We start from the raw sequence: 24,687 nt of genomic DNA, 5'->3' as shown, positions 1-24,687 counted from the left end.
TCAAGAAAAATCTGGTTTAATATGTAATTTCCCCTTACCTGAATCCTTGAACTACATCGACACGAATCCCACACAGATGCCCGCGGCGCTCACCCGGACCCTGGTTCAAAAACCCTAGTTTCATTAAATTAACCCTAAATAAAATACTATTTTAATATTTCCTAGGGCCATAATTTCCAAATAAATAGTTGTACTCGCAAATATAACCAATTTTCCAAAGTTCCCAAATCTCACTCTAACTTTGGAGTGGGGCTTAGAAAACCCCAATTGAAAATTTATCCACATCAAAATGATGACAATCGCGACTAGGACCACGTGTTGGTGCCCAATCGTCGATTTACCAACATATTTAAAGAGAAATTGAAAAAATGGGGAAAAGTTACCTTTCCCCAGAAGTAGTGTCTAAGCGTTCCCATGACAAATTCGCTCAATAGAAATGTAGGCGGTAGAACTAGGAACCCAACAGTACCTTCCGTTTCTTGATCGGCCAAATATCCGTTGAGAAATTAGGGGAGAGAGAGAGAGAGAGAGAAGAACGGAGAGATAACAAGAGAGTTGGTGAGAGGTTTTTGGGGGGGGGGGGGCGCTGCTTCACAATGTTGGAACTGAATTCCTGAAGGTTCTAACCTTTAGGAATCAATTTACACATATATCAAATATAATAATAATGATAATAATATTATTATTATATATATACATATATTTATACTTACATTACTTAATCCCCATATATACATATACATATATATATATATATATATATATATATTATTTCAATTAGTTTTTTTTGTTTCTTTCATAGTATTTCTTTTTATTTATTTATTGAATACATCAATTTAATAATGTTTCACTAACTAATTGATTAATGATTTTAATTAATTAATTAATTTTATTTATTATTTTTTTCCTAATTATTTTAATTTTTAGAATCTTTACATTCTCCCATTTTTAAGAAATTTCATCCTCGAAATTTTACTAATCATATTACTTAAATTCATTTGCTAACTACCATCATAAGAATTTAACATAAATATCATCATATTAATCATTCAATCATTCTTCATTAAGTTAAATCATCACTATCTTAAATATAATCTCATACCTGCTTCTCTGATGGCATCCTCCTCAGCTCGAAGTGTGTACAGCCGGGGTGGAGCACCCCTTCCAAGCGGTACTTGCTGCTTTCCCCGATCCTGATTCTGAACAGATACCATAGGCAAGGGTTGCCAATAATCTTTCTTAATATGCCCTGACTTACTGCACCTGTAACAATTCGGAGTGCCAAACCAGCATTCGCCCCTATGCCTCTTATTACACTTCGGGCATATAGATCCCACTGTTTCCTTCCCTTTCTTCCCTGATCCCTGACTGGCCTCAGACTGAAAACTAGATGGTGCGGGTCTTTTCTTCTGCTCTGAAGGCTCAGTGCTGCTATGAATACTCTTTTCCAACATCGATGCCTTATCAACTAGTTTTGAAAAACTCGGGACCCAAAACCCAACCACTAGCTCGTAAATCTTGTGCCTCAGGCTTTTCTCAAATTTCCTAGCCTTCCTTACCTTGTTTGGGATCATAAATGGAGTGAAACACGACAATTCCACAAATTTCGCTATGTACTCCACAACGGTCATATTCCCCTAGGTCAGACTAGTGGATTCCTCAATCTTTTCCTCTCTGACAGATGAAGGAAAATACCTGTCAAAGAACAGCTCCTTGAATCTCTCCTAGGTAAGGCTATCCTTACCACCCTTTGATCCTCTAGCAGCTTCGCAGAGAGCCACCAATGCTTTGCTGCTCCAGTGATCTTGAAAGCGGCATATTAGACCTTCTATTCGTCCGTGCAGTCGAGTACAGTCATAATCTCTTCTATTTTCCGTACCCAATTCTCTACAGTCACTGGATCAAGTCCTCCTATGAAGGCCGGAGGGTTCATCCTCACAAACTCCTTAATGCTGTAGCCCTGACCTATAGGTGGACAGTTATATTCTTTAGGTTCCTTCTTTATCTCTGCCCTAACCTGGCGAACTATACCCCGCAACACCTTGGAGGTATCAATATCCTCTTCACTGGAAGTATCTAAATCTTCTCTTCCTTCAACCTCTACGTTCTCCTCTCTAGGATCCATCCTTAAAAATAGGACAAGAAAGAGATAAAAATTCCATATCATAACTCCAAACAACATAATCATTAAATTAAATCCAATAAAAATCCAAAATCTCTATATAAGGACCAATCTCACAGCTAGGAAACATCACTGTCGATGGATTTACCGTGGTTTTCTGAGACCGTCGACTGAATCAGAAAATCACAGAAGTCCACCAAGGGATTTCTGCCTCCAAGTTATAAGATAAAATCCTATAGTTCCCTACACGATACCTACTTCTCAACGCCTAACTTACCCATTGACTCATTTTGAGTTATGCTTCCAAGTGTAGAAGTGTCAAGTTGTATCAAGGATGAGTCTAGGATCGTATTCCACAGGGACCACTGAGTATCAAAGTATTTATGCAAGTTTAGTGAAATCCTGTTGCTGAAAAATGGGGTTTGAAAATCTTTTTGGTCTTTTACGATTTTGAAAACAGTAAACAAAGTGAGAGAAGGTTGAGTAAACTATCAAAATGAAACTAAAATTTTATCAATTTTCCAAAAATGTAAATCTAATAACGCAACCAAAAATAAACAGATTAACTGAAACAGTTTTACCAAACACTCGGGTTACGGATCAATGTCTGCTTGCTTCCATCATTTACTAATTCCCTAGGCCTTTCTCCTCTTCTTGTTAAACCAATCAAGGCATTAATAAGATGAAATTTTATTACTAAGCTCGAGTAAATTTGCCACATCCAAACGGAAGAAAATATAAACTCTCATTAAGCCTCAACTGAATGTCGTGTAAATTAGTTGATGAAAGTCCTAGATTAAATCAAGGTTTTGATGTGCCTAACGTCAACAACAAAACAAGAAGCAAGAGCTAGCGATTTATCAACGATGCCTTCAATTTTCAGTTTTAACCAAATAAAAGTTTAGCAATGATATCATAGGATAACTAATAAACCATGGAACGCAAACGACATCGACCCACAACCCGAGTTACCGAACTTAGCCACTTATGCTTGCAATAGAAAAAAAATGGAAATCCTACGTCTAATCAAGCAAGTATCAAAACACACGTTAACTAAAGACAATAACTTTGAACACGAAATTAAAACACGCACCAATAAAAACTCAATCAAACACATACGTAGACAATAAAAACCGAACCTTTAACAAAATTATGAATGAAAAAAAATAATTAAATTAATACGAATAAAATTTATTGCTAAAATTACTTGCAAATTCAAATACTTAATTAAAATAAAATGCAACTAAAACAGTTTTTTAAAAAATCCAATCTTTCAATTAATAACTAAAACAATAAAAATAAGCAATCTTAATAAAAAGAAAAAGAAAAAGAAAAAGAAAAGAAAAGAGAAGAGAGAGAGAGAATAGAGGAGCCTGGAAGAGTGCTCAGGTCTGTTGTGGAGCTGGCCGTGAGGTAGCCTGCTCCGTTGGAGGTTTCTGCTGATATGAAGTGGTCTAGTTCGTGGTAGTCTACTGCAGGGAAGTTCTGGAGAAACAGAGGGGGCCACAAAGATCCGTTGCCGCTGGAGAACCTGCTGGCAGAGAAGGGGAGAACTCGGCTGAGGGTGGCTTGCGGATGCTGTGACTCGGGTGCTAGTGTGGGAGTCCGAGGATGGTGGAGGCTCTGTGCTCTGCTGGCTGGCCGTGGAGGCTGCTGGAGGAGATGCTGGAGATTCAATTGCTGCAGGGGCTGGTTGTGCTCGGGTGGCTATCTAGTGTGGAATAGAGGAAAATCTGGAGGATGGGCTGGAGAGTGGCAGCTGGGGGCCGTGAGGATCTGCTGCCGGCTGGAGAAAAGCTAAGGGAAAGAGAAGATGAAGAAGAGGAGAAGATGGCTGGGAGAGAGAAGGGTGCCGGAGGCACACCCTGTGCGGGAGAGCAAAGAGAAATTAAATAGGAGAGGTAGACTGCTGCCCTAGGATCCGTGAAGCCACGACCCGACCCAGAATGGATCTGACCCGTTTGGAAAGGGCAGGCCGGGTCACATCAATAACCCAAGTATATATATATATTTTTATTTTTTTGTTGTTCTCTGTTCATCACAAACCTGACTCTTCTGAAGCTCGTTTCTCACAAAACTCAAAACACAAAAGTTGTAGATAATCCTTTTCTCTTTCTCCAAAAATTTGAATCGTCTCGATCGGAGCTCAGACGGAAAATTTATACACAAAATACAAACAGGTATCAGTTTTGGTTTCCGGGACTTTTCCTGCGACAAAAAAATACCAAAAATTCATAAATTGTACAATGAAAGTCAAGAATACTAAATTCGACACTTTGTTAAAATATTAGACATAATTGGACATTTAATTAAAAATATAAGCCGTAAAGCCCAGATTAAAGTGCCCAATTACGCAGTTTTGACGCGTAATCACCCATCTCTTATTTTTCATCTTAACTCATTCCTATACTCTGGTATAAATCATTTCCTAAGTTCTCAAAATCCCAAAATTATTGTTGACTCTATGAGTCCAATCCGGTTTTTGATAATGACAAATCACTTGATATTTGATCTGTGCATTGAGTTTGTGAACATGACTTACACTGAGCATGCACGGAAAGATAACGAGTCATAGATGCCATAAAGTAAAGCTTATACATATTAGAAAGTACCATGGAACTCAAAGAGTATGAGAATCAAGATGCAAGTGGCAAAGTTCAAGAATGTCTTGGGAATGGGTATTTAGAACTCATGTATCTACATTTTCGTATGATTTATCTTTAGACTCAATATAACTTAGAATGATTTTAGGATTCATGCATTTCATGTACATCATTATAGTACTTACATGAGCTTAGAAATGTGTTTAAAATCATGAAAACTTGTTTTGTAAAAGACCCAAGCAAAGAATCAAAGTAGAATTTTAAACTGGAAATGAATATGTGTGAAAAGGGGACATCGGTAGCCTGAAGTTAGCCTCAGGCGCCTGAAGAATTTCTTCAGTAGCCTAGATTAAGTTCGGTAGCCTGAAGAATTAAATGGAAAAGATAGAACCTGGCAGAGGTACCTCAGTTGCCTGACCTTGGAACCTCAGGTGCCTGAAGTTGACACTTCAGGAGCCTAAAGTCGACACTTCAGGAGCCTAAAGTCGACACTTCAGGAGCCTAAAGTCGACACTTCAGGAGCCTAAAGTCGAGTTCGGTTGCCTGAACTCGCGAGAAAACCTAAAAATTAGTTTTTTTATTAAAAAGACACGTGAGGTATCTTATTGATCCAACGGATGAGATCAATTCTAAAGGTAATATACTATATATTATGAATATCTAAACCCTAGAAGTGAGAGAGACACATAAGAAAGAGAAGAACACACCTTGTTGCAAGTTTGTTGATTATATACTCTTAGTGCTATTTGTTTGCCTATACATCAATCTCATATCTTTAAGCTTGGGCAAATCAATTCATATTTTCAAAAGGAACTTGTTTAGTCTACTATACTTCAATCTAATATTGAGGTTTGATCTTTCAAGTTATTAGTATTTTGATTTTTGCATATCATCTTATTGTTTGTTCTTGACTAGTATTAATAGTATTGATCTTGAGTGTGCCTTTCGTACAAAAATTAATTTTCTAAGAGATCATTACTTGAGAAAGTTTATCTAACTTGGTAGATTAAATTTTGGTTCAAGAGCATATAAATATACATATATTGTCTCAAAGGGCTTCTTATTGAAAAACCTAGTTTTTGATTAAAAGAGTGATCTTGAAAGTATCTTTATATATACCAAACTTTTTTAAACAAGATCATTATTTGTTTTATGGTGTGTCACTCATTGAAAGGTTTGATTCAAGTGTATGGTTTCTAAAAGGATCTATCTTTAGATACATTAGAGCTTGATTTAATATCCTTGCTACTTATAAATATAATTTTAATTGAGGGATATTTTTCTACAATTTAATATACTCAAGTTTTGTGGTTGAGTACTTGAAATAAAACTTTGTGATTTTGATTGAGTGTATATTCAAGACAAAGTTTTTGCTAACAAGTTCACTTCAATTATATAGGTGTGCATTTTTGCAAAGTGAACCAAGAACCCTAGATTATTCCAAAATGTTTTGAACTTATCTTTACTTGAAAGTTATGGTTAAAAAAGGATTTGTGTGTTAAGGCATATCATACATAAAACGATTTTATTGTTTTCATTCATTCACGAGCTTCAAGTTATATCATATGTCAATGTTTTAGGAATTTGAATTGTACTCACCAACTTTCGTTAGAAGCATTGTTTTTTAGTGTATTTTCCAGATTTTATTGTATACACGGTTCGGTGTGTGAACCGGTGTGAGAGGAGACAACTGTATCTCTTGTAAGTAGCGGAGTAGGAAGAAGCCGTGCCTCTTGTAAGCAGCGGATTGTAAGGGAAGCTCCGTCCCACTTTAAGGAGCAGGGTTAGTGAATCCTTGAGTGGTTGCTCAAGGCGAGGACGTAGGCCAAGTAGGCTGAACCTTGTAAAATAGTGGTTGCATTCTCTCTTCCCTTATCTTTTTATTTTTCCGCATCGTATTTCAATTTCCAGCTTGCTTGTGTATGTTGAATAATTTCACCCCAACTTGATAAGTGACTAGTTAAACTTAGATATAGGGATTGATTGGTAAATAGGTTTCAAAGAATTTTTAAAAATACCCAATTCACCCCCCCTTTTGGGATTACACCTTAATCAACAATCATTGCTCTGATACCATAATGTAATGCCCCGAACCCTTCAACTCAGGTCTGGTGTGTTATACTTGATAAAATCTTGATAATCCAAAATTCATAACATATGCAGCAGAAAACATAAACATAATCTCCATACGTATAATACCATAATACTAGAGTTTACTAATTCCTATCTATAATCCATAGTAACCATCCATCACCTGCACTTCCATAAATCTACATAACTCTCAAAACATTTTAGTATTCACAATCATTCCTTCCTCAACAGACATAAAACATAAAGACATAAAACACAAATATTTACATTCCCCAAAGTATTATCATTATATACCCTTTTTCTTTTATGATCCTCAAAAAGGCTAAAACCCTCGAGCTCCCTAAGCCCGACCTCGAGGATGTCCTAAAAAAAAAATAATCATAATCGGGTGGGACACATCTCAATAAGGGAAGAAATATATATATTAAAACAACGTGTGACTAACATGAGGTATATAAATATCATTTTAATTACATTTGCAAATCATTAACATAACACTGAAATCATTCTCTAAACCTAATCAATCATATGTAAAAGATTTAACCCACGAGATTACCAGAAGATAGGGGTGATTACCCGCCCATATAAGTAGCACCCCTCTGCTTTGATACTTAGGCAACCTTAGGGTCGTTGCTGAAGCATACCAGGGCACTCACCTTACTCAGTAAGCCCTTAAGTATTTGATCAATCTCGTACTCACATAGTTCAACAATGGTTTACTAGTGATGGCCCCAAGTATAGGGAAATCTACCCGCCCATACAAGTAGGTTCCCTTTGCCCTAGTAAGTTATGCAGCTACTGCCACATCTGAAACTATTAGTGCACTTGCCTTTCTCAGCAAGCTCTCAGGCGAAGGGTACGCCCCGCCCAATCATAACATGTTCTACGTACATATATACTTCTAATATCATAATACATTATTCTTTCTGTCATCATTCATTCATACACATATGTTAATGTTCATTGCTTTAAACATTACATTGCATTTCACTTTACGTAATTCTTCAACATTTCATCGTTCACATTTGTCATTTCATACCATAATCATTCCATTGTTGTTTCATTACATTTTCGTTTCTTTCCTTTCGTACTACAACTGGTCTTTAGCCATCATCAGTTAGTCTACAACTCCTTTTAGCTGTCATCAGTTAGTCTACACAAAAGTGTGCTAGAATCTACTAACATGGCTGTCTTTCAGTTGTATTACATTTACATGGTTGCATTTAACATACACAAGCAACATAGTCCATTTCATATTTTATTCTTAATGCTTTACTTACTTAGCCTGCATCTCATACATTTAACATATATTTGCACAGAATCTCATACCACACAATTTGACAATAAAATTCATATATATTTCTCGTAAAATAAGTCAACCCACATTTAACATTTATATGCTAAAAATATATTTCATTTCTTACATAATTTCTTAGAAATTACTTTTCACTTTCTTCCGTTTACTTTCACATATACATAGCTATATAAGCAATCCTAGGCTCAAAAAACATAGTTTTACATGGCTGGCATTTTATACTCACGTGGAAACATATATACTTAAATAAACATAATCCATTTTAATTCAAGAAAAATCTGGTTTAATATGTAATTTCTCTTTACTTGAATCCTTGAACTACACTAATAGGAATCTCACACAGATGCCCGCGGCGCTCACCCGAACCCTAGTTCAAAAACCCTAGTTTCATTAAATTAACCCTAAATAAAATACTATTTTAATATTTCCTAGGGCCATAATTTTCAAATAAATAGTTATACCCGCAAATATAACTAATTTGCCAAAATTTTCAAATCCCACTCTCGCTTTGAAGTGGAGCCTAGAAAACCCCAATTGAAAATTTACTCACCTCAAAATGATGACAATTGCAACTAGGACCACGTGGTGGTACCTGATCGTCGATTTAGCGGCATATTTAAAGAGAAATTGAAAAAATGGAAAAAAAATTACCTTTCCCCAGGAGTAGTGCCTAAACCGTTCCCATGACAAATCCGCTCTAGTAGAAATGTTGGCGATGGAATTAGGAACCCAATGGTACCTTCCGTTTCCTGATCGGCTAAATATCCGTCGAGAAATGAGAGGAGAGAGAGAGAAGAACAGATGACGAGAGAGTTGGTGAGACGTTTGGGGGGGGGGGTGGTGGCTGCGCTGCTTCACAATGTTGGAACTGAATTCCCGAAGATTAGAACCTTCGGGAATCAATTTACACATATGTCAAATATAATAATAATGATGATAATAATAATATTATATATATACATATATTTATACTTACATATTACTTAATCCCCATATATATATATATATATATATATCTTATTTCACATAATTTTTTTATATTTCTTTCATACTATTTCTTTTTATTTATTTATTTATTTAATACAATAATAAATATCTTGGAGGAGATATTTTAGTTACTTAAGAGTTAAGTTATGTATATTTTTTGTATAACACACACACACACACTCTCTCTCTCTCTCTCTCTCTCTCTCTCTCTCTCTCTCTCTCTCTCTCTCTCTCTCTCTCTCTCTCTCTCTCACTTCGATCTTTTGCCGATCGTTGCCCGTTTCAACGATCGGAAGTTACCATGAGGATCAGGGAGTGAATATCTACAAGGAGCGGAGTCTCGAACTTGGGAAAAAGTTAGGGTTCGGTTTTCGAGTGTCTCGGGTTATTTTTTAGAAAATAGGTAAGGGGATGTAATTAAGTTAGTTTTTTAATGATTTTGAATCATACAAAATGTTTATGGAGTAAGTGTATTTATGTTTTCAATTGAGGTTTCAAAAATCGACCGTTCAAAAGGTCATTTTTCAAACCTATGATATATGGTATCCTACTTTAAGTATAAATGAACGGTGGGAAGGCCGATTTTATGTTTTTAAACCATAAATACTATGTTTTCATGGTTGTCTATGGGTTATGTTCAAAGTCTAGGAGATTGTGTGGCAGGTGAATAGTATGTATGTATTATCTTATAACCGAAATGATGAATGTTTATGAAATACCGAACTATTTGCGAAATATACTGGAACTACTTGTGACAATACAGGATGATGTTTACGGCCGTGAGAGCAAGGTATATGTTTAACGACTGTGAGTCGGGTATGATATGACGGCCGAGGATCAGATGTTACATGTCAGGTTTTATATGAAATGATTATGAAAAATGATTTTATTACTTAAATTACACGATATGCTTTAAGAACCCTGATGGACTATTATGTCAAGAGCATGGTACTGTTGCTAGGATTTACATATGTGACCAAGTGCGCCACACTGTACTGCGAGAGTGGTGTGGTGGTCTATGCCGATTAGCCTCGGTAGAAGGTGTACTATACCTGGAAGGTTGGACTTTTAGGACACGGTAGGGCAATCGGGGCACAAAAGTACGTTTTGGATGCCTGCGTAATCAGAGTTATGATGTGGATGAATGTTGACTTTGTCTGGGTTGATCACCCCAGGCTTAGTCCAGCCTTCGAGCAGCACGACCTTGACCACGGGGGTTTATATATGGCGTTAGTCCCAGGAGGTGTCTGAAATTGGGAATAGCTTCCCAAGAGGGGGGGGGGTGAATTGGTTTTAAAAAATTTCTTTTTAAAGTCCTTAACTTCTTTTAATATTTAACCAATTCTTTAACTTGTTTATCTATTTGTCAATCAAACAAGAACTTGGTTTCTTTTAAACAATCAACAAGACAACTAATAAAACATTCAATCTTCAACCACACAAATAATTAAACTAGTCAAGCCAATCAACCACAATGCTCAAACCAACAACCAATTTGATTGCCAAATATAAATTCACTTCAACACTATTAGATTGATGGAAACATTCAAGATTAGTATATCTAACTTTCAGCTTTTATGTTGTGTTCAGCCCTATGGTAAATATGGGTTTAAACAAAGCCCTCTATATTTGAAATTTCTACTTCAATATGATGTTCAATATAAAATCCAATTACTCTTTCCAAACTTCAGAATTCAAATAAACTCTTAAGTTAATTTATCTTTGGGATGTTTAGCCAAGTAACGTACTTCCATATGGTTTCCGCAAACAATTATTCAACCAACATACTCCCTTTCGGTTTCCGCAACCCAAATCAAAATCAAACTTTAAGGTTTACATGTGTTCCAAATATACGTAGTTTATATAATTTTCAAATTTAAACCATCCACGCAATTTAAATATGTACTGAAAATAAAGAATAGGGAAAGAGAGAGTGAGACGGAGATTTTTATGAGGTTCGACTTATACCCAGCCTATGTCCTCGCCTTTGGCAAACCACCAAAGGATTCACTAAACCTGTTCCGTTGACGGGTGGAACAAAACCTTTACAAGCGATACCCCACGCTCAAACACTCCTTCACTAGGCTAGAGCCCGCCTCTCCAAACGATGTCCCCTTGTTCGGTCACTCCTTAATTAGGCTAGAGCCCGCCTCTCTAAGCAATGTCCCCTTGCTTAGCCAATGATCCAAACAATCCTTGGCATCAAAGAACTACAAGAAACAAGATATAATATGTGTACAAATATACTCTCACAAAGAGCAAGTTAGTACAATTTCAGTACTATATACTTCAGTGTAAAATATTAATATGAAATACAATGAATCTTAAGTGTAGAATTCACCAATATCCTTCTTAGATGAGGATTAGCAGCAGGAATTCAGAGAAGGAAGGATTAGCACTTCAGAATATCTCAACAAAAGAGATTTGCAATGAGTGAGTAAGAGAACTTTGGAAGAACAAGAGTGCTTTCAGCTTCTCAAAACAGATTTTCAATTCTTGGATAAGTTTTGATTTGGAAAACCATATATTTATAGGCAATTAGACTTGTTTCCATGTTGCTAAAGTTTCATTGGTGTGTTTCTCGAGTTTTTAGAAAGTTTGGAGCCCAAGCAAATAATATTTAAAAAATAAAACTTTTGAAATTTCTGCTCGTTAACAGTGTTCAGATGACTGAAGTCTTGGGTTCAGTCATCTGAGGTGGCTTTGCCTCTAAAAAAAATTCAGCAAAAAATTTTTAGATGACTGAACTTAATCTTCAGTCATCTAAAGTTATTCTTCAGACATCTGAAGTTACACTTCGGTCATCTGAAGCGGCTCTGTCTGCTGTTCAGTCAGCTGAAGTTCCTCCCGTGAACAGTGTTCAGTTGGCTTACAGTTGTGATCCCACTTCAGTATTTTACTCATAATTTTTTCTGTATAACTCCAAATTATGTGTTCTTGGTGTCAAAAGAAATCTAAGAAAAAATCCTACAACTTTCATGTTGACTAGTTTTTAAAATAAGGAGGTTTTGATAGTGAAAAATGCACCTTAATGCAGATGTATAAAAACTGACAGCATTTGGAAAAACCTCTTTTTGGTGCTTTTCATTCCAAAAATAATTTTAACTTTTTTGAAATATCTTTTGACCTTATAAAAATATTTTTCAAGTATTTTAAAAAGTATTTAGGTCCAAGAAGTTAACTTAAGAGCTTTATAATATTTCAAACGATATTTAAACATTAAAGTACTTACATAAAGAATTCTAAGACTTTTCTCATTCTAGGTTCTTGAGTCTTCAAGCTTTGTCCTTGGATTGAGTCCATCTCTTCTTCAAGCTTTCATATTCTTTGAGCTTTCTCACTTTTCCTTTCTTTGGCTCTTTTGACTTTAATATTCCTTGGCTTTCAACAACTCATTTATGTCCTCATATTCTTCAAGGTTTAATATATCATCTTTAAATCCATGTTTTGACTCTTTTAAACTTCATTTGATCCTTGTGAGCACTTTGACCTTAATTTCTCATATATGAGCCATGAAATAACATTACTCACACAAATACGTTAAATTTCACTTGTTTGTTAGCATCAAAACAAGATAACAAGATTTTAAGCCTTGTAAGGCCAACAATGTCTTTTATGTATATCTGTACATTTATGTAAATGATGATGTTATGAAATGAATGAAATGTTTACGTCAGGAAAATGAAACGTGTATTTCCAACTATATATGTATGTATGATGTTAAGACAACTATTTTCAGTTATATGAAGAATGAATGTTTTTTGTAAGCATTAAAAGCATGCTGGCCACACACTAATATTAACTTGATAACCCTTATTAAGAAGTGTCTCACCCCAATATACAAATCATCTTTTCAAGAAACTATATGTATCGTGCTTAGCAAGATTAGGGAGTGAAAGTTAGATTAGTTCTTTTTTTAGAGTGGTTGTAAGAACTCTAGCGTATGTAAGTTATGTTGTTAGGCTGAGGGCTTGTATTATGGTCGTATGGACCGAACTACTTGTCTAGTTTTGATCGGATTGTGATATGGATGCATGGAAACCTTTAATGTATGAACGAACTTAGAACTCTGGTAATGTATGTATAGAGAATGTTTCATTACTTCCGCTGCATTATTGTTAAATGATTATGGTATCAGGTTCGCAGACATCACTTTAGTAGCACCCCAGGCCCATGTGGCGGGTTGGGGCATTACGAGATTATTGATTTGGAGTCCTTGGGCACCACTCCAAAATCAAGGTAAGTGAGTTATTTTATGGTTTAAATGATTATTTGGGATATATGAACTCAGGAAATATGTTAGATGATAAATATATTGGGGTTGAATTGATTGAACTAGGGACAATGAGATTTCACGGTTTGGAGTTTTGAATGTCGCGGGCATGGTTTAGGGTTTTTCAACAAGCTTCTTAGGAAACAAGTAAGGGGATAGATTAAGTCAGGTATTTTTAGAAAATTAATTATCGAATATACAATATTTGATTCAGAAATTTATATATGATTTAGTATAGTTTTTGGCAATACTAATATTGAATTAAGGAAACTTTAAAAACATATTTAATATTATTTTGTCAGCAAAATATGTTTTCCCAGGCCAGATAATATATTATAGAGTAATATTCACTTGTGTGTGGTAAGAGTATAAATTTTTACTGTAAATTATGGTATGTTAGAATATTTTATGATTTTACAGAATAAGCATGATTTGACGACAGTTTTGAGGAAAAATTATAAATAGTACAGAAAATTATATTTATAGCATATTATGATTATTCAGCCGGCGCAGATGCTGTGAGTATTCAGCTGACGCAGATGCCATGATTATTCAGCCGGCCTAGATGCAGTGATTATTCAGCTGGCCCAGATACCATGATTATTTAATTGACCCAGATGCTGTGAACAGATTTATATATATAACAATTTATTCAGAAATTATGATATGATAGATTTTATGTAGAAATATGAAATGAGATATGTTTCAGTTATATATTATATGAAATGTACTATATGATATTGGAATCCCTGATGGACTAAGTAAGTTATGAGTACGGTACCGTAGCTAGTTAGTCAGATCAGATAGTGTAACCCCTTGTGTGCCGACCTGAGAAGTGTTGTGGAGAGTAGGATGGGCGGACTAGGTTGGTGATAGTCGACAGTGCAACCACACTATTTAGAAAGTGTTGGGTCGGAGGCTGATTAGCCCTAAAGTGTTGCAGAGAGTAGGATACCCACTGTGTGCCGACTCGAGAAGTGTTACAGAGAGTAGGATGGGCGGACCAGGTTGGGTGGGCACTCGTGCATAGTTATGTCATGTTTGACTTAGCCTAGTAGGCCAACTAGAGTTAAGTAAAGCCCACAAGCCGCACAACCCAAATCATGCGGGGTTAATTCATGATATACAGCTATCCATCAAGGGTATAATTTCAGTAATATACGGATATAGCAGATGTTTTATATGTATATAGAAATTTAGTATGATATAGTATGTTATGCTGATTTACAATTTATTTAGATTAATACAGAACATTTTTACTTGACGTGTCCAATGCAGTTAAACTATGTACATATTTTCTTTACTTATCTGTTACAGTTTATCATGTCCATCATGTATATATAACACAATAATACTCATGTTGCCACACATTGATATTAGTCTATTTCCCTTACGGAGAGGTGTCTCACCCCAGAAATACAAACAATTCAGGAAACCCTAATAGATGAGCGGACTGAACTCTGAGATAGAGGGGGCTGATAGTGCTACCCTGGCTGAAGGGTAAGTAGTTTGGTTGAAATTAGGATGGATTTTGGGAGTATGACCCAGGGTATGGCTCTTTTTGGGATGTATATGTGTATTTATGTTATGGTAAAACTCTAGTATTGTATATAAGGTTAAGGATATTTTGATTTCCGTTGCATAGTTGTCATGTATGTATGTATAGGTATATCCTCAGTTTCCTTTGGGGTCCGCGTTGATTTAGTTTATGTTTTATGGTATCATAGTTATTGTTATTATTATTATTATGTGGAAAAAAATAGTAGAATTTTTGGGGCGTTACAATTGTGGTATCGGAGTTTAGGTTGCTAAGTTCTGTAGACTTTAGTACACAATGGAATTGCTCAACCATGTGGTGTGACTAGGTCACTAGCTGCAAACTCCAAGGTTTAGAGTGAAAGAAGAATGCTATAAGGTTCGACCAAGTGCTCGACCAAGTGATCCTAAGGGGCAACAAAGTCAAGATACTGAAGTCTATTAAGCCATAGATATGAGAGTCTCGACCAAGTGTTCGACCAAAGAGACCATGAAGGGCGACCAAGTTGAGACCCTAAGCTGAACTGAAGATTGAGATCTTACAAGTCTTGACCAGCACCTCGACCAGAAAGACCCCAGGGTGTGACTAGGTCGAGATAACTAAAGTTTAAATCCCAAAATTCGTGGGAGCCTCAACTAGGGAGTGAGTAGGGGAACCTACGAGCGCGACCAGGTCGACAACAACGATTTTCTATGCAAGATATTTTGCTAAAGTTTCCTTTTTTGAATTTTAAACCTTGTAAACCATTTTGGGTATAAATAATAGATTTGTCTATGTTCTTAGGGTTCCTCTTTGGCCTCTCTTAAGTTAATGACAGGCCTAGGAAGCCATTGAAAGCCACTTAGAGTAGGATTTACTATTTTTACTTTCAATTCTTATACTGGTTTGTGTAAGGATTCTTCGAAGGCTTGTAACAATCTGTGAGTTCCTTGTGCTACAACGTAGATAGATGGTCTTTTGATTGTATTCCCGGTCGTTAGTGAAAAATGTTTGAGTTGCAATTGAAGCCGCTTTTACATGCTTTCTTTATTGCTTTCATTTAAATACCTGCACTTTACTTTCATTACAAGTTTACATCTTTGAGTGTGATGATACCCTAGGGTAAAGGATAGCCTAGTTAGGAATTCAGTCATCTATACGGATTAGGCTATGGTTCATGTACGGGGTGATCTCATGATCATTGTGATAGAGTATACCCTGGTTCCTAATTGTGCTTCGGACGATAGGTGCACCTTCGCTACTTTATGCCATCAAATGGTTCATGAAAACTAAGGTGTAGTCCCAAGAGGGGGGGGGGTGAATTGGATTTAAAAATTTCTTTTAATTCTTTTTAATGAATTCTTGACTTCTTGTTGATTTATTAAATACACAAAAAATACTTTCAATCCACAACCACAACACAAGTATTTAAACAAACAAGTTACCAATCAATCAATCAAACCAATCAATTTTCCAATCAACCACAATATTCAAACTAAAATAGAAGATTCAGCTTGTGTTTATTTTGAGCCCTGTAGTTAATGAATTTTCTTTCTTAAAATGAGATGCAATCCAATACTCTTTCCCAAAGTTTAGATGTTAAATAAACTTTTAGTTTAAAAATTCTTTGAGTGTTTCACCAATCAACGTACTCCTTTATGGTTTTAGCAAAGAATGGATCAACCAAAATACTCCTTTTTGGTTTCCGCAATCAAAAAAACAAATTAAACTTAAGTTTACTTAATATCAAATCTACCTAGTGTTTATGATTAAGGAATTTAAAACATCTACACAGTTTATATATATGCTAAAAATAAAGAGCAAAGGAAAGAGAGAGTAAGACCACAGTTTTTACGAGGTTCGGCTTATACACAACCTACATTCTTGCTTTTGGCAAACTACCAAAGGATTCACTAAAATCAGTTCCTTTTCTAGGCGGAACAACACAATTTACACACTCCTTTAGTAGGCTAAAGCCCGCCTCTCCAAGTGATATCTCCTCACTCGGTCACTCCTTCAAATAGGCTAGAGCTGCACCTCTCTAAGCGATATCCCCTTGCTTAGCCAACGATCCAACAATCCTGGAATCGTCACAATTTACAAGAGATACAACAAATAGATGTGTACAAAGAGTGCTCTTAGATAGAGCTGATTAGTACAATTGAAAACTAATATACTTCAATTCAAAAATATCAAAGGAATGAAGCAAGAAGCTCAATATAAATATCACCGGTTTTCTTCTCTTGAATGTAACCAATAATTCTGTTTGTAAGCTTTAGAGAAGATGTGAAAAGCTCAGAGATTTCTAAAGAAATTTGCAGCAAATTAAAGTTTAGAGTAGTTAGCAAGATAACTTTGAGTGAGACAGCTTTTGAAAGATTTTTCAATGCTTGTTGTACTTTGTGAAGATCATAAAACCATGTATTTATAGACTTGAAATCCTTTTTAAACGTACTACCCAAGTTTACTTAGAGTTGCCCCTTAAGTTTCCAAAAAAAAATAGGGCGCAAGTAATTTAATTTTTGAAATTAGGAGTTTTGAAAAATTTACCCATTGCTGAACTTTGGCTGCCTAAAGTACAACTTCAGTCGCCTAAAGTCACTTCAATAGCCTGAAGATATAGGGTCAGGCGCCTGAAGACATATTGCCTGTTTTAAATTTATTCAGCAAAACTTCAGTCGCTTAAGGTTTATGCCACGGTCGCCTGAAGTTATCTTTTTCTGATTTTTTTTTTTCAAAGTATTTTGGCTTTCTTGCTTTTTTGCTTTTGAAAAATATTTTCCAAGATTTTATTTTAAAATCTTAAAGTCCATATTAATCCCCTAATGAGCTTCTTTTCATTCACAATGACATTTTTACCTTTGAAATACTTATATGAAGGTTTCCTAAAAATATAAAAACTTCTTGTTTTTTGAAAATTTCATGGTTATCTTTGAGTTTTGAGTTCATTCCATATTTAACTGTCTTTGAGCTTCCCTTTTTGATCACTTCATGACATATCATACATCTTTGAGTTGTTGATGATCTTTTAATAGTTCCTTCGAAACTTTATTGGTTTTGGCTTTTTGAGTTTCCTGAAACATTATTATTTGAACACACAACACATTAAACCTTTCCTTCATTTGTTACCATCAAAACAAGAGGTGAAAGCCTTGTTAAGCTAACAGTTCACTTAGCCGTTAGCCTAAGACGAATAGCTAACCAGACATAACTAGCACGCATGATAGTCTAGGCATGATTTATAATTTGAGATCTGCTTTGTAGGAGTAGTGATAACATAAAATTTACATGCTTTCAGTAGTTGATAGAAAAACATTTGAAAAATCTCACCTTTTTACCTTTTACACAAAGTATAGTAAATTAGGCTAGAAGTGGTTAACGATTGCACACCAGTCCTTGAGGATCGACCCCCGCTTACTCACTTTCTACTGAACTTGGGTTAGTTAGGTTTATAAATTTTATCTTTGGTAGTTAAGGACTCAAGCCTTGGTGAGCATGCCAAATTTTGGCGCCATTGCCGGGGACTGTCACGATTGTGAGCCAATTTCTAGTTTAGAGTATGATATTTTGTTTTTCTTTGTTTTCTTTTATTTTTATTTTTGTTTGATATTCAGATGTCTGGATTTTTTGTTGCATGTGTATATGCTGGGTTTGCGGTCTTTGGATCCTTACTAATCTGAATTCTCCTAAAATTATTTAGTTCTTTGGTTTCTCAAATTAATTATGCAATTGATAGTTCGAAATGTAATACTTTTCTTCTTCATGTTTGGGATATATAAATTTATAATTCTTCCCCTGAAAGATTTCATAGAGGCTTATCCATATGCAAATTTAGAGGAGACTATAAAATTCTTTTCAAATAGTGTCAATATCTTCATGCGGTTACTGCATGAGAGGCATGTACTCGTATTAAGAACTATTAATAGAAGCATATTCAGTCCAAAGATATCTCTCTTTTGAGTTGTTCTTTCCATTCCAAACGCTATTGTGTGAAGGTTAAAGTCCTAAGGAAGTCCAAAAAAGCTTGCAGGCTTGCAGAGGTTCCAAAAAGGCACCAACCATAATAGAGGGAAACGAAGAGCTACCTAATACAACTTCGTACGGGGTTGAGAGAAGACAAAGGTAAGGTAATATTCCTTTTATTAATTAATTTTCCTTCCCCATTGTCATCCTAAATTGGTTTCGACTTTGAGTCCAGAAGGGATTCGCGAGAAATTGGTATCAGAGCCCTGTGTCTTAATATCTGTATTCCTCAAGAGGAGAAATATGGTATTATGATCAGCAGAAAAAACCAAGGACAAGGGTCACTCTTTTATCAAAAGGCTTCAATAAAATCAAACATAAGATTTTATGAGAATTTAATAGAAGAAGTTTGGAGAGAGTTTAATTATTTGCTTTTAACTTTTCTATTCATTGTAAAAAATTTGTAATGTTAAGGGCCTATAAACTTTGATAATTGAAAATGTCTACAAATAAATAATAACAACATCTGATCTTGCACTATAAGCATGCCAATCAATAATAAAAGGAAAAAAAAAAAAAATACTAACCTCTTTTCATGTTTGCCGAAAAGATAATGACATTCCCTGATCACTGAGAAACTTACTATAGTTGAATGTCATATCAACACCAAATGTATTTATTGCAAAGAGAAAGATAAACGTATGATGATGCATGACAATAAAATATAAACATCAAAAGGCATAGAAAGATTACAAAAAGAAAAGTGAGAAAACACATATTAACAAGGGAACATGAGTAATTTCAATAACAATTGCAAACAGAAGGCGACCTAATCCAAACCAATCACAGTACACCATCAGTTGATGCATGGCTTATTGACACAAGATTGATGGCCAGAATACTAAAATGCGATTTGACAAGCTTAAATGGCCAATGAACAAGCCTATAAACACATGAGTTCACCGATTTTACAGCAATACTCAACTTGGTTGCACACACATTCTGTAATCAAGATAGGATAATCAACCTCTTTTACCTTCAAAATGGAAAGATTAATAAATGAAAATGTCATGTGAATGTGATGTGAAAAATTCTTTTTTTTTTTTTTTGGGTAGTGTAACCACCCAAACAATCAATTATAACACCAATCATCACTCCAATAGATAGTCTCTAGGAGAAAATCAAGGAATAATTAAATCATCAATCGCCACATAAGTGATCATGGTAAATTGGTTAATTAAATAATATTAGAAGTAATCATTAAGTGTTGGGAGAAAAGAAGCATCTTCTAAAAATATTAAATTTAGAATAGATATAAGAACTTACATCTTAATAAATTTATCTTTAAGGCATTACTAAAAATAATTAAAAACATATAAAATAAATACTATTTTTAAAATATTTGATTTACCTATAAAAATGAATTATGTTCAAAGTTATGTAAAATTTATTAAATAAAGGAGTTTTACTTACATCTAACTAGATGAAGGATAAATTTTAAATAAAACTCGTTGAATAATCTAACAATATGTAAGCGAATCTTACCACATTCTCACTATTTTTATGGTCACATCATCATCATTCAATCCACGTACATATGCTATTAAATCTTTCAACAAGACAACGAGATTTGCGAGAGTTTGAGAATAAAAGTTCAATCATTTTTAAATAATTTATAATAAAATAATATTAATTTTGGAAAAAACTTGAGTTTTTTCCCGTTTTATAATTAAGAAGAAATAAAATATAAAATAATACTTTGATTGGGAAATTTTTTCCCAAACTAATGTTCACGTAATCTCGCAGCTTAATGCTGCGAGATTTAAAAGCGAAGCCAATGAGGAGCTGACGCGTGGTAGCTAGGCCTGGCAAAACGGGTAATGACCTGTCGGGTCACCCGGATCCGCCCGTTTAAAACGGGTTCGGATTTGAAGAAATTAACCCGTTTAATATTTGGGCGGGTCACGGGTTAACCCGTTTATAAACGGGTTATCCGGGTTTGGGCGGGTCACCCGCTGGGTGACCCGTTATTTTGAATCCTTAAATCTTAATGGCTTATTTCCAAATTCCAGCACCAGCCCAGCTTGCCTTCAGCCTTCACTTCAGAGACAGGGACTCACGCAGTCACGCTACAGCCTGCACGCTGCACTGCAGTCATGACTTCACGCACACGGCACATGCCTTCGGCCGCCCTTCGCCTTCAAGCTTCACGGAATCACGCTTCAGGCTTCAGCAATTCTCACTTCTCAGTACTCAGACTCAGTAGACAGTAGGCCTAAGGGCTCTAAGTCTCTAACCCACGCCACGGCTTTCGAGCCTCCACTCTCAAGCTCTCACCCCTCGGCCTCTCCTGAGTCTCCTCAGTCCTCATCTCTGACCTCTCAACTCTCAACTCTCACTCTCTCAAATCTCATTCTCTCTTCTCCTCTCCTCTGGATCTGGTGTGCTGCAACGTGCCGGACGGCCCCGACCTGTCCTCTCCTGAGTCTCCTCTCCTCTCCTCTGGTGTGCTGCTACCTGCCGGACCTGCTGGTGCTGTGAGTTGCTCGAGTCGTCGCCTCCAGGTCTCCTCCAGGCTCCACGGACCAGTGACCACAGCGACTGTCAGTTACTATATCAGCTCCAAAGGTGAGTTGCAGAGGTGAGTCAAGATTTTTTTTATTTTTTAGGGTCTCTATATGACTGTATCTGTTAGACTGTCACTGCCTTACTTACTGTTACTGATTTATTGGCTTGTTGGCTGTTGGGTTTCATGGATGATGCCATGATGGATTTGTGATGAATAAATAGATTTGTGATGAATAAATAGTACATAAATAAATAGTAGATAAATAAAATAAACTAAGAAAACAAGAAGGATCCTACCATGTTCAGAAGCTAAGTAGAATGAAAATCAAGTAATAATAAAAGAAATTTTTATAATAATGCTTTTTGTGTTTCCCCTACAGAAAATAAAAAAAAAATTTGTTGTCACACACACACACACCCAATAACAGATTTGTGTTTATTGTTTAAATATTTCATTATTTTGTTTATTTTATTATTTTTCGGAGTCTTAACTATTTTTCTTTGTTAGGGAATTAGTTTGGTGCGAAAGCCCAAGACACCCAGCGTATCCAAAAAATTATTCTTTGTTAGGGATAATACAAATTGCAAAGAATGGATACCATAAACTTGGATTTTGATGATGAGTGTAATATTACTCCATCTTCAGATAAATATGAAAAGAACAATTCTTCTATCAATGATGGCACTAACAAAAAGAGACAACGTAGAAAGACATCAGCTGCTTGGGATGAATTCTATTTGTTACCTATAGATGTTGATGGAAAACAGAAGGCAAAATGTAAAAAATGTGGGGCTGAGTATGTTGCTAATGCTTCAACCCATGGGACGGCAAATTTGAGACGCCACATTAATAATTGTCCATTACGTGATAACTATGATGTGAAGCAGATGCACATGGATTACGGAACCAAACTTCATGCGAAAAAAATTGAGCAAGATGTTTATCGTGAGAAGATGGCAATTGCTGTAGTAAAACATTGTTATCCTTTTTCATGGGTTGAGCATGAAGGAAATCGAGATGTGCATAAATATCTTAATCCTGATGTTAAACCAATTGCTAGGAACACTACTAAAGCTGATGTATTGAAAATACATAAAAGGGAGAAGGAGAAACTTAAACTTACACTACAGAGTGCTTTTGGTAGAGTGTGTTTGACTTTTGATTGTTGGTCTTCTCCTACAACTGAAGGATATTTATGCATTACAGTTCATTTTTGTGGATGAAAATTGGGTATTGCATAGTAAAATTATTAACTTTTCTCACATGCCACCCCCACATTCAGGAGTTGCTTTGTCAGAAAAAACATTTAGTGTATTGAAGGAATGGGGTATTGATAGGAAGATATTTTCCATCACATTGGATAATGCAACTGCTAATGATAGTATGCAAGATATTCTTTCAAGTCAATTGTCTTTGCAAGCACCTTTAGTAAGTGGCGGTGAATATTTTCATGTAAGGTGTTGTGCTCATATTTTGAATCTTATTGTTCAAGAAGGTTTAAAAGTGATTGAACGTGTTGTGTATAACATTAGAGAAAGTGTCAAGTACATTAAGGGTTCAGAAGGAAGAAAACTTAAGTTTGAAGAGTGCATTAAACGAGTTGGTATACTTGCTTCAATCAGTTTGCGCTTGGATGTACCAACTAGGTGGAATTCAACTTTCATGATGATAGAAAGTGCACTCATATATCGACGGGCTTTAATTCATTATGCTTTACTTGATGAAAATTATAAGTATTGTCCGTCAAATGAAGAGTGGAATAGAGCTGAGGTCATTTGTAATTTCTTGAAGCCATTTTACGACATGACAAAACTCTTCTCGGGTTCGGATTATCCTACATCTAATTTGTATTTTTCAAATATATGGAAAATTCAATTGCATTTACTTGAAACAATGGAAAATCCGGACTGCATTGTTAATGGTATGGCTGCAAAAATGAAAGAGAAGTTCGATAAATATTGGAAGTGTTATAGTGTTGTTTTGGCATTTGCAATTGTTCTTGATCCTCGTTACAAGCTTCAATTTGTCGAGTTTTGTTACTCAAAGATTGATTCATCCACTTCTCGGCAAAAGTTAAATCTCCTTCGTCAAAAGTTGTACTCTCTATTCCAAGATTATGAAAACAAATCAAAAAATTCTTTGGAATCTACTGCTCCATCTACTGGGGGTACTGGTGGTAGTGACAATCTCATTAGAGATGAGCTTTCGGTAACTTTATTTATATTTTCTAATTTTTCATTTCTTATTTTATATATTATTTTTAGCTGTTATATTTATATTGTTTGTTTTTCTATTCTAATATATGACAGGAATTTGAATTTTATGAAAGCCAATATTGTGCTACTACAGAAAAATCTCAATTAGATTTATATTTGGAAGAGCCTAGGCTAAATCGTGTGGAACATGCTGAAATGGATATATTGCGGTATTGGAAAGATAATCGATTTCGATATCCTGATTTATCTCTTATGGCGCGTGATGTACTTACTATTCCTATCACAAGCGTTGCATCAGAATCTGCATTCAGCATTGGAGCCCAGGTTCTTAACAAATATCGAAGATCACTTTTGCCGGAAAATGCAGGAGCATTGATAACAACTCGAAATTGGTTGTTTGGTTACGCAAGTATGCATTTTTTTTTTTTTTGAGTTCTTCCAATATTATTTCAATAATTTCAATACTTACATTTTATTTACTTTCATATCCTTTGTCAATTGTTATTGTTTCTTATTTGTTATCTATTTATTTTGTCATTGCAGTGGATCCAAGTGAAGAAAGAGAAGAAGCTGAACAATTAGAAGTCAAATTTGAAAATCTTTTGATTAATGATTTGGGAGAAGCTTCGACAAACAATCATGGCTAATTAAGTTTTTTTATTATCTTTTGAAAATTGTAATCTTGTGAATTTTTATGGAACTCATTTAAATTTGGTTTTGTTTCTAAATATTTAACTGTTATATTTTTTAAGATTATGTTTTGATTGTGGGACTTGAATATTTGATTCATGTGTTATGCATAATGCATGAATTAAAAAAATATGAATGATGAATGAACTTATTAAATATTTTACATTTAGCTCTATATGTAAATATTACGGGACTCATTTAAATTTAGATTTATATATAAATATTTTATGCATGTATTATTTTTTTAATTTTACATTTAAAAAAAAATTGTATTCATTAAAGAGATGTATTATTTTTTACATTTTATGTTCTTTTCATTTAGAAATTAATAAATAAAATACA

At 35.1% G+C, this 24,687-nt stretch overlaps 1 protein-coding gene across 1 annotated transcript; it reads left to right on the top strand.

Annotated features, from left to right (window-relative positions):
* Positions 1-23,746: 23,746 nt before the first annotated feature.
* LOC131154008 (zinc finger BED domain-containing protein DAYSLEEPER-like) lies at positions 23,747-24,402 on the top strand. The gene is made up of 2 exons (XM_058106458.1): positions 23,747-24,064; positions 24,199-24,402. Exons 1-2 carry the CDS (start codon positions 23,851-23,853, stop codon positions 24,300-24,302), a joined length of 318 nt encoding a protein of 105 aa, XP_057962441.1. The 5' UTR covers positions 23,747-23,850; the 3' UTR covers positions 24,303-24,402.
* The last annotated feature ends 285 nt before the right edge of the window (positions 24,403-24,687 follow it).

This window comes from Malania oleifera, chromosome 4 (assembly GCF_029873635.1).
Source record: "Malania oleifera isolate guangnan ecotype guangnan chromosome 4, ASM2987363v1, whole genome shotgun sequence".
Taxonomy (NCBI): Eukaryota; Viridiplantae; Streptophyta; class Magnoliopsida; order Santalales; family Ximeniaceae; genus Malania; species Malania oleifera.
Note: the sequence above shows the minus strand (reverse complement) of the source record. Positions and strands in the feature narration are given on the sequence as shown.